The following is an 11,850-nucleotide window of genomic DNA, read 5'->3' on the forward strand; positions in this document are numbered from 1 at the left end:
ATCCTTTACCTATTGTCCAATACAATAGGTCGAATCATGGCGGCTTTACTCTAGATTTTCTTTGTATATTTATTTTTTATTAACCCATTGTGTCCGCTCGGCAAAAGGTCTTTCGCCGGTTCTAAATCTCTTAGATATCTGTATTTGGGAGGTTATTTAATAGATTATACACAGCTTTTACGTACAATGTAGTGCACGAAAAGTTCCTCCCTGGGTGTCGTACCAACTGTACGTACAGTCAGCTGCATAAGTAGCTATACACTTTTGTACCTTGTCCATCTAACAAACCTCCTATCCATTCATTGAAACATTGACTGTTTGTCAGTTTGACAAGGTACAGAAGTGTATAGCTACTTATGCAGCTGACCGTTTTTATACACCCCGTTTGAGCTAAGATGATTCATATGAATTTTCCGCAGTATGCAGACGGCAGAAATACTATTCCGAAATCTTTGTCGGATACGACTCATAAAATAATCGTCACCGCACATACACTCACGGGCATAGAAACAGTTCCACTAACAAAATACTGACACCCAATAACCCCACTTTTTTAAATATTTAATAAGAAATTTTACCAAAATCTTTCCATTTTTTAGGAGTAACTTGGTTCGTATTCGATCGTAACGTAACGTTTGGTGACGGTGGTGTGTCTATTGTACAAAATGTAGAGAAATTTAATATGCAATATCTGTGAAACCGTAAGCCGTAAAACTGTAAAACTAGATAATGTCACAGGATTCATCTTTTGTCAGCCACTGGCGCTATTTTGACTGGCTAATTCATGGTGACAAACACTGTTGTCTCGAGTTTGTCACCGATACGAGTTTTCTATGTTCTATAAATATATAATAGGTAAATAAAAGAAACGTAAAACCATATTGTGTAATTATTTATCGTACTCGTATATGCTGTGTACCTAATTTGTGTTCTCATGTGTTTTTCGATGTTGTGTATTCTTGAAGGCGAATAAACTATTTCTTTCTTTCTTTCTTTCATTCTTTGACTCTTTCGGTACAACCACAATGGAAGCGGATAGCACTTCGGTTTTATTAAACGTACTAAAGTAGGATTACAGACCACTGACCTTCTGAGTTAGTTCGGGCAACGACAAAGGAAAATAAAGGATCAAGGATATATATTACTAGCTGTTCCCGCGAGCTTCGCTTCACCTTAAAAAGTTTTCCCGTGGGAGTTTTGGGATAAAAAGTAGCCTATGTTCTTTCTCAAGGTCTAGACCATATGTAAACTAAATTTCATGCAAATCCGTCCAGTAGTTTTGGCCTGAAAGAGTAACGGACAGACAGACAGACACAGTTACTTTTACATTTATAATATTAGTCAGGATTAGGATTTAAGTTCAAAAGAGAATCTTAGTTAAGTAAAGATAATAAATGTATCCTAATATGTTTTAAACTAGATATTATTTGAAACGTGCGAATTCTAGAATCCGCAGCTGATTTTTGTGATCTCGTATGTAAACTCACCAACCCGCAGTGGACCAGCGTGGTGGGAATAGGTCCAAGCTTAGGAAGGCAGTTTAGACCTTGGGGACATGCATTAAAGGTTCCATTCGAGAGAGCCAGGTGCAGGTACTTACACCCCCACAGAGAATAGAATAGAATAAAATATAATAGAATAAAATATAATAGGTTTCTGCATTATTGAAGTATATTTTAACAGTGTCCAACTAAAAACGTAAATATTTTGACTAAATCTTGAAACAATAGGGAATATGCATTTGATTCCAATAAAGGTCAAATATTATTTATAATAAACTTTGTTATTTCAAAATTATGCATCCATCAATATTTTTGATTATAATTAATTTTTCAGCAAGTAATTAATTGTTGAAAAGTAGAAAAAAACTGCGGTAAGTTCAAATATTAGAAACGTCACGAATTTTCTTATCGCGGAAGTGACGTAAAACGCTAGTATATGTCAATCTCAGAATAATCTGAACGTAGGCGCGACTGGCGAGAGTCATTATTCTAAGCCGTGAAACAAGAGTGTGACGTCACACTTAGCGCGCCATCATGACGGGTTTTACTGTGGTCGTGTCGGTTGCTCATTTTTAACTTTATTTAAAATACCTTGAATAACTTCTTTTTACTATATTAAAGTGATGTAAAACTATTGAATAAGAATGTAAAATAAAACATATGCATATTCCCTATTTGGCATCGGCATTTTATAGGTGGAACTTTTTCATTGCTCGCGATAGTATATATATATATATATATATATTATTCCTATATATATATATATATATATATATATATATATATATATATATAGGAATAATTCTTCAGAGAAACACAACATAAGCACCTATCTAAGCATATTTCCTTCCCTCGCTCGCTCAATTTGGCAGCAAGACTTGGCATTCAGAGCAACACTTAGAGACCATAACGGTTACAGCCTTAAATCAAAAGTCGTTACTGTCTTTAGAGGCTCTTAACGGCGTTAACGGCCGTTACGGCTTAACTTAGTCTCGGATTAAGAGACACAAGTGGTTGTGCCAAAACTGCTGTGGCATTAGAGATTAACGATTTAGATAAATACTTTTAGATGAATAATAGGTACCTACTGCAGACGTGCCTAATTATCCTCTTTCATAAAAAGAAAAACTTTTACTAATTATAGTGTTTAGCTGTAGAATTCATAAAAGTATTCATAGTTTTGATGCTACAGATACACGTAGATTTAACCTATAACAACCCTCTTTGTCATTCGATGTAGAATGAGCCTATAACAGCCCTAACGATAAGCCTAGGTCGTCGTACCTCAGATACATTACTATAACCTGGTTTTTCAGTAACTCAGCCAGACGACCTGAAAACCTAGATGCAGGTAGGTGTTCCAGGTCCATAGAGAGCGCTAAACGGTATTTAACAGCCGTATCGCTGATTTAAACTTTGTTTAACTATTTAGCGCTGGCTGAAGTTGGTTCGTTGGTTTAATCTGAAAGTTTCAGCAAAGGTATTTCAGTACACTGCCTTAATGGGGCATTGGTTGATTTCTGTAGAGGTAGAGGCTGTGAGGTCCTAAGTTTGATCATCTCATATTGATATAAACATTTACTTTTAAATTGATGCTGATGTAAAAAAGTAGAAAATAATTATTATGTACATATAACAAAAAAAAACGTTGTTCCACTCTGTACTGGACAGCCTGTATACGCAGGGAAAGCTTTCATAAAAATCTTCAAATTATCAAAGGCCAATTTTTTTTTGCCTGAAATCTGTTTTTATTGTAAACAAAACAGATTTTTTTATCCATCCAAAACAGGAAATCCTGTTTCAGTTAAGTTTATCATTCATTTTATTCATTGAGAACATTTATTTCTATTTTGCGACCGCTTTCAGACTTTGAAAACTCTCATTGCACTCTTCCTTTGTTGAAATACAGACCTATAGTATAACCCACTAGGTTTTAAATCGTCAGAGCCAGTGCACCACTGCAGCCATTGACAGAAGGTCACAGAATCGCTGTGTAAGCATCATCTTTGTCACTCTACTCAATACGACCGACTGGCGTAGTGGTTAGTGGCCCTGACTGCTGAGCCGAAGGTCCCGGGTTCGATTCCCGGCTGCGGCAGATATTTGTTTAAAGACAAATATTTGTACTCGGGTCTTGGGTGTTGATATTTATATTTAATATGTATGTATCTATGTATTTGTGTAAATATACCAGCTGTCCGATATATGTATATCCATAACATAGGCTCTGCCTAGCTTGGGGTCGGATGGCCGTGTGTGAGATGTCCCCACATATTTATTTATTTATAAGTGCTTCCAGTTTTTGTACTTTTAATTAAAAAAGCCATCTTTGATCACGAGTTCAGCCGAACCAATTTAAGTTCTTGAACTAATTTACTTTATATCCAATTGTTAGACAGATCAGACAGCGGGATTAACTAAAATCTTGATTTTCAACTAAAACCTAAAACCACCGGAGCTGTTATAGAGGAACCTTTATATCTGTGACCTGCGGGTCTAGTACAGGTTTGATAGTTTGTCGAAAACTATAAAAGTTTACGTTTTCTCGCATACAAAGTGGCGCCTCTAGCGGAAACTATGATTAAACTTTTGACAGATAATGTATGCAGATGACAAAAGGAAACCTAAACTTTAAAAAAATTGTCATGATGACGATTTTTCTCCACGAATTTACAAAAGTTGTAGAACTGCTGTCAACCCCTTTTGGATTACTATTACTACACTACTATTTGCAACACCCTGTATATTATACATAGATAGTTATAACAATGCACAGGGCGATAGTGTGTTTATGTAAGTTCCTGAAAACGTTTACCTATCACGAAAATTACATGATAATGTAATGTTAATTACAAAACATTACTTCTATTTTAAACGCCCGAAGCATTGTGTTGTGTACCGCGAGAAGCGGGTAGCTATCAATAAACCAGTGCGTAATCAGCTATCGTGCTAGCACGTTGTTTCTTTTAACCTCGCTTCCTATTTGTCTCAAACATAACAGTGTCGACGAGTAAAAGCGGTAAAATGGCAAATACTTCGTTAATTGGTGCAATGCCGTTATTTAACCATGAAATACAAGACTGGACTGTATTCAAGGAGCGTTTTGAACAATGGTGTTTGGCAAACTCAATTGCAAGTGAAGACAAAACGAAGCAATGTGCTATCCTGCTTAGCGCACTCGCCGAGGGAACGTACAAATTGGTGCGCGATCTCGGCCATCCGAAAAACATCACCAGCCTGTCATATGTAGAAGTGATTAAGTTGTTTGACGACCATTTCTGTCCGAGGAGGTGCATCATTGGTGAACGTCATATATTCCACTGTGCAATGCAACAACCCGGCGAAGGACTCAGCGAGTGGGCTGCTCGTGTAAGGAGTTTGGCTGCCAACTGCGAGTTCAGCGCGCTGGACGAGACACTCCGCGACCGGTTCGTGCTGGGCATGGAGCCCGGCGCCGCGCGCGACCGCCTGTTCACCGAGACCGCGGCCACCCTCACGCTGGCCAAGGCGCTGGACATTGCACAGAGTCTACGGAGCGCCCGCGACGCGGCCAGGTTCAACACTCCAGGAGCTAAGACCGCCCTTCTTCATGATCCTAGCATCCACCGAGTTTCAACTTCCAATGAGGAAAAAAAGCCATGTTCAGTGTGTGGTTATACAAGTCACTCGGCAAATAACTGTAAATTCTCTAACCATACTTGCAAGCGTTGTGGAACTAAAGGCCACTTGAAACGAGTTTGTACTAAAAAGGGGTTCAACAGTAAAGTAAAACAACATAACTACTTGGAGGACAGCGCTGCCGATGTTGGTGATGATGGTATGTGTAATTATATCTATAGTATTCGTACGCACCACGGGGAAGCTATGATACAAACAGTCAATATCAAGGGCATAAACATTGCATTTGAAATAGATAGCGGATCCTACGTAACAACTATTTCAGATAAAATTTACAATAAACATTTCACTTCTATTCCATTAAATAAAACTAGTTTAGTTTTAAAGGTGTATACTGGTGGCATAATAAATCCATTAGGAATTATAAATTTACCAGTGACCTATGAAAACGAAACCAAAATGTTAGATATTTACATTATAGCCGATGGCGGCCCACCGTTATTGGGTAGGAATTTTTTATCGGCATTCAACCTGCAACTCTGCAAGGTCAATCACATTGAGATTGATCAAACTGTACAGTCATTAACTCAAAAGTACCCAGAAGTATTTTCAAATAAACTCGGCTGCTTTAACAAACACAAGGTTAGCTTAAATCTGAAGCCCGATTCAAAACCTATCTATTTTAAACCTAGAACAGTCCCATTTGCGTTGCGAGAAAAAGTTGACCGCGAATTAAGCAGATTAGTAGACCAGGGTGTTCTCAAACCGATTGAGCATTCAGAATATGCCAGCCCTATAGTGCCCGTTTTAAAAAACAATGGTAGTGTAAGGATTTGCGGTGATTTTTCAGTATCAATCAACAAACAACTCATCATTGATACCCACTACCGAAAATTGAGGAGTTATTTTCAAAATTACATGGGGGTGTAAAATTTACAAAACTTGACCTTTCAAATGCATATGCACAATTGGTACTGACTGATGATTCTCAGCCCTTCACCTGCATTAACACACATAAAGGGCTATTCCAATATACGCGTCTAATCTACGGCCTATCAAGTGCGAGTGCAATATTTCAAAGAACGATTGAAAACACACTATCGGGTATACAGGGTGTACTTATTTTTCAGGATGATGTTCTTATTACTGGTTGCGATGATAATGAGCATCTGGATAGGCTACAAGCAGTGCTAACGAAATTTCGTGAAGTAGGTCTAGTACTTCAAAAAGAGAAATGTACATTCTTTCAGGACTCCGTATCATATCTAGGGTACATCATCGATAAGAACGGATTGCACAAGTCACCTGAAAAAATAGATGCCATAGTGAATGCCACGCGACCTGAAACCGTAACTCAATTAAAATCCTTTCTTGGGTTAGTAAACTACTATCGCAACTTCATACCCTCGGCTTCTTCCCTATTGAGCCCACTATATAAACTCCTACTTAAAAATGCTAAGTGGAATTGGGCAAGGGAACAAGAAGAGGCATTTAATAGTATTAAATCAGAACTAGCTTCAGATCGAGTTTTAACTCATTTTAATCAGAACGCCACACTTATTCTAACTGTAGATGCCTCCCCCACCGGCCTCGGGGCCATCTTATCACAAATTGAAAATGGTGTTGAACGACCAATATCCTACGCGTCGCGAGTCCTATCACCGGCTGAAAATAATTACAGCCAGATACAGAAGGAAGCTACGGCGATAATATTTGGAGTAAGGCGTTTCCACCAATACCTTTACGGCCGCGACATACCCTTCATATTAAGAACGGATCATAAGCCACTTTTGTCAATATTTAACCCTAGTAAAGGTGTTCCCGAAGTCTCAGCGAATAGATTGCAGCGATATGCGTTATTTTTATCTGCTTATAATTTTAGTATCGAATATGTACGGAGCGAAAATAATTGCGCTGATTTTCTTAGTCGTGCTCATACGGGAACAACCTCGACCGGGCCGGCGAGTGGTGGGGAGGGCGCAGGCGGCGCGCGCGTCACCGCCGCTGCGCGTGACGTCACCACAGCTGGCTGCGATAAGGCTACTTATGTTCACTATATTGAATCTAATGATTTACCGTTATTGTTATGTGATGTCCGGGAGCATACGTCCAACGATGCTGAATTAATTCAAATCTATAATTACGTTCAGAATGGTTGGCCGAATACATGTGTAGAAAGCTTAAAACATTACGAAAATTGCAAAAATGAGATTTCAGTAGAAAATGGATGCCTTATGAGAGGTCACAGACTGATTGTTCCAGTGACCTTGAGACCTAAAGTACTAAATGAGTTGCACCGATCACATTTAGGTATTGTTAAAACTAAATCAGAGGCCAGGGGGCGCTTTTGGTGGCCTAAAATTGATAAAGATGTTGAAACGTTCATTTCCGATTGTGAAATTTGCCAGTCACTCAGATCTGCTCCCCCCCGCGTTCCTCTGACACCATGGCCGCTACCTAAGAAGCCGTGGCAACGAGTTCATATAGACTTTTTGGGACCTCTTTGTTCTAAGTCCTATTTAGTCATTGTTGATGCCTACACTAAGTGGGTAGAATGCTTTGAGATGAGTTTGTGTACGTCTGCTGCCGTTATAGATAAGCTACACGAAGTAATATCCAGATTCGGTATAATGGAATTCATCGTTTCCGATAACGGCACGGCGTTTGTATCGAGTGAATTTCAAACATTTTGTAAACAGTTCGGCATTAAACACATAACTACGCCAACATATTCCCCGTCTAGCAATGGTCAGGCCGAAAGTTATGTTAAAATAATAAAAAAGGGCATTAAAAGTATAATAGCTTCGTGTTCGTCTCAAAAAGAGGTTCAATTAAAATTAAAGCAATTTTTGCTGGATTATAGGAACTCCAAACACTCAACTACTGGACAATCTCCTGCCCAACTAATGATGGGCCGCCCGCTCAGGTCAAGGTTGGATTTAATTGTACCTACACAAGATTCACCAACATCGGACGACGCCCTCCAACAAATTGTTTTTCATAAACAGTGCTCACAATGTAAATTGTACCAAGGATCAAGAATTGTAGACTTTGTCGTAGATGAAATAGTATTAGTGTGCATGTATGATAAGAATAAGAAATCTTGGGTAAAAGCTGTTATAAAAGGAAATATTGGTCAAAGTGTCTATTTAGTATACATACCTAGTTTCAACTTAACTATTAAAAGACATAAGAATCAAATACTAAAATACTCTGGTCATTCCATGGAAGTCGAAGAGGACGATAATTTCAGTGATTGGCAAATAGACTCGCCCTCAGTTGTAGAAAGTCCACTCTCGCCACCGAGTCCTACCGCCACTGAGGCCGCCCCGCCGCCCGCCGCCGCCGCCGCCGCTGCACCGGTGACTCACCCGCTGTCTGATGACACACCTGACACCAACGAATGTGCGCGCTCGGAACCTGTCAGGGGAGAGGGCCAGTGCCCAGCACCGGGGCCATCTGATGAGTTCTATGATGCTGACGATGATGCTCGTAGTTCGCCAATCACACCTGCCGTGCAGGAACCACCCAGAAGGGGTGGGACCATGACCCTTAGAAATTTACCCAAAGTTAATTATAAACATTAAGTAACATAAGTTGCACTTTATATGTATAAGTTGGTACTTACCTAATTATTATTGTAAGATAACTTGTAATCTAGATTAGTAAGAAAACAAGTGTTATGTTCTTATTTAGTTGCGGAGGGGTGTTGTGTACCGCGAGAAGCGGGTAGCTATCAATAAACCAGTGCGTAATCAGCTATCGTGCTAGCACGTTGTTTCTTTTAACCTCGCTTCCTATTTGTCTCAAACATAACACATTGTTAGCTTGGAGTCAGAATAAATATCCATATAGCCATGTTTAACCCTTAACTTTGTACTGAACAAATAATAAACAGTACTGAAGCTTAAAGGAAAGTATTTTAATTTCGTTTTGTTTAATTCTGGTGGAGTTTCGAAGTTCGATGATGGTTCAAACTACCTACCCGTTGTAGAATACATCAAATAAACTTTTTTTAAGATACTCATACTGTGCACAAAGCCTTTAATACCAAATGTACTCAACCAGCCACAAAATACTTACCTATCTCCCCTGAAGAACGTATTTGTCCAATTATTCGAGTGTAGTAGGTATTTTTCAAATTAAATTGTATAAAAATAAACAAACGCTCGGTACGAAAATAAATCTCGGTACACAGGTAAGGTCCGGCAACGCTAGTTTTCCAACAGAAACAAGTGCCGACACCAGAAAATATTACTAAGGGAAACGATTATTCCATGTAATTTCTAACACTGATGTGGCATGTCTTATTCTTCTTCAATCATTTAGGGCTACCAGTTAACGAAATAAATATTCTCCTACCTTTTAAATATACCTACATATACATAATATATGCACTCACGACTGTAATCCCCGAAGCGGTAGTCCGAGTCGGCTCACAAGCGAGCCACCCACTTTTCGCAGCACATTTGTACTCACGTGATAGGTTGCGAACCATATCGCCGTTTTGGAATAAGTACAATACCTATACCCTACCTTTTACCCGTTGCTAAGTTAGCTTAGTCAGACTCTAGACACATCCGTGGGTGGGATAGGTCGCTAGAACATCCAATTAAAATATTTGCTTTCATCAGAGACCCACTGAGGAGAATAATAATTAAATTGTTGTTTACACAGAGATACCTTACAAAGTTGTTTCAAAATATATCCCAAAGTACCTACTCAATTTTGGAGTTCGTAATAAGTATTCTTTGAACTGTTCAGTAACAATTTGTGATTTTGCAGAGAATCGCCGTTTAATTTTCAACCTGAAATTTAACTAATTGTTTATCATGGCCCGAATATTAATTAGAGGCCTACTGTGAAATTTTGTTCAGCTCCGCACTTCAAAAGTGTAGGTTTTTAAACTAAATAATAATTATTATTATTTAATTATTTATTGCACAAATAGGTATATAATAAATGCAAAAAAGGTGGGCTTAATGCAAAGAGCATTTTCTACCGCCCCCCTACAGGAGGTACAGGAAAACTGGTAAGTACATAGGATATAAATAAATAAATAAATATAATATATAGGTTTGAGTACCTATAATGCAGATTAGGTTGGTACCTATTGGAGAGCAATGAAATAGTTACGTAGACAATATCACTAAATTACACCTACACGGAAAGCGCTACAGAAAATTTTCAACAAAAAATTCAGTATTATTTATTGTCTTTGATCATCATCTTCATATTTGTGCTCCAATTTTTAATTAATCGTTTGGAAAAATTGAGGTAATTTTGTCAGTTGTTAAATGGAACTTTTTTATTTTTCGTTATTGTATTTACAATACTCTGAAAGATTTTATACAGGGTGTTGCAAAAAGGGTATACTAAGCAGAAAGGGGTGATTCAGGGGGTTATTCTGATTAACTTTTGTTCTTCGAGTTTTGGAAATTTGCAAAAAAAAGTCCATAGTTAGTAAAAAGTCACGTGACCAACAAAGTTTCTGTGGAAAAAAAACTTATTGACCAAAATTTGTTCAGAATGACCCCCTAAGTCACCTCCTTTCGGCTTAGTGTAGGTACCCATTTTGCAACAGCCTGTATAAAACCCATCTGAAAGACAATTGAAACTAATGAAGTTATTATAATTGATAGCTCCAATGCTCCATCCATTTCCTTACTAAGATCTAAATCATAATAAGCATGGAAAACACAGCTGCACATAATAAAAACGTTCACTTTTTCTCTTTCCTCGTAACGTCACACGTAACATCGAAACACCAAATACAACAAACATAGCACTGAAGGTGTTAAATCCAAGAGAAAGAGACACAAACAAATCTAAACCACTTACCCAGGATGAAAGACAGGGCGAGCAGCACGAAAAAAACAATCTGCAACCGAAACATGTTTGGACCAATCACGATACACGGTTTAAAAATGGAATTCTTGTGTCATTTTTCGGGGGTGGAAAATGGCGCGAGAGGCGTGCGGCCTGGTTGGGCGCTTGACGCGATCTGGCGGGTCTACCCCTTCATCCCCCTCCCCTACCCTCTCCCCGGGCCAGTGGGACACACGGGCGGTTGTATTGTTTCATTGTTCAAATATTCCGCAAATGAAACGTGTTGGCGAAGTCGGAAGTGCAAGTAATGTTGATGAAGAGAAAGTGTTTGATTGCAGCGCGTGTTTACATGCGAATTACTTGTGTCACTGGCGCTGCGGTTTTTTTTCTGTTTGTCTGTGTTTTTGTTGATTGAATTTATGAGTGTGTGTTGATTTGTATAGCTACTTATTTGAATATCACGTCGTAAGTACATTATATGTAGTAGGTCAAATGACAGTCACTCTAGGACGCGACTGAAAACCAGTGCCGCGTCAGGTGGGTGGATGCCACCTCATCTGTAGCGGTGTAAGCTGAGGCGCGGGCCTTTTCGGTGCTGGACAACTCACACCATTATATATATTATTAATTAATTTTTTTTTTTAATTATTCTTAATGTTCTTTTGTTTGTTTGTTTTCACTTTTAATTTCGTTTTTTTGTTTTATTTTTTGTGTACTTACTTATGTTATTATTATTTTTTGGTGTGTGGTGCTAGACACCGAATAAATACTTTTTATCTTTTATCTTTATCTTTATATGACAAATCGTCTGAAAAATCATTCCATTTCAGATACTTACCAAAATCTAATGAAATGAAAAGAACATCTTAATTCTTCTCCCTAGTTTCATTGCACTGGTTTC

At 38.4% G+C, this 11,850-nt stretch overlaps 1 protein-coding gene across 1 annotated transcript in view; it reads right to left on the reverse strand.

The window, feature by feature from the left end:
• Positions 1–11,114, reverse strand: part of LOC105380970 — a 151,107-nt gene extending 139,993 nt beyond the window's left edge. Inside the window, exon 1 of the mRNA XM_048628257.1 lies at positions 10,962–11,114. Within this exon, the coding sequence (XP_048484214.1) occupies positions 10,962–11,016 (55 nt within the window). The 5' untranslated portion in view covers positions 11,017–11,114. The remainder of the gene's footprint in view (positions 1–10,961) is intronic.
• Between the last annotated feature and the right edge of the window lie 736 nt (positions 11,115–11,850).

Source organism: Plutella xylostella, chromosome 20 (genome assembly GCF_932276165.1).
Source record: "Plutella xylostella chromosome 20, ilPluXylo3.1, whole genome shotgun sequence".
Classification (NCBI taxonomy): domain Eukaryota; kingdom Metazoa; phylum Arthropoda; class Insecta; order Lepidoptera; family Plutellidae; genus Plutella; species Plutella xylostella.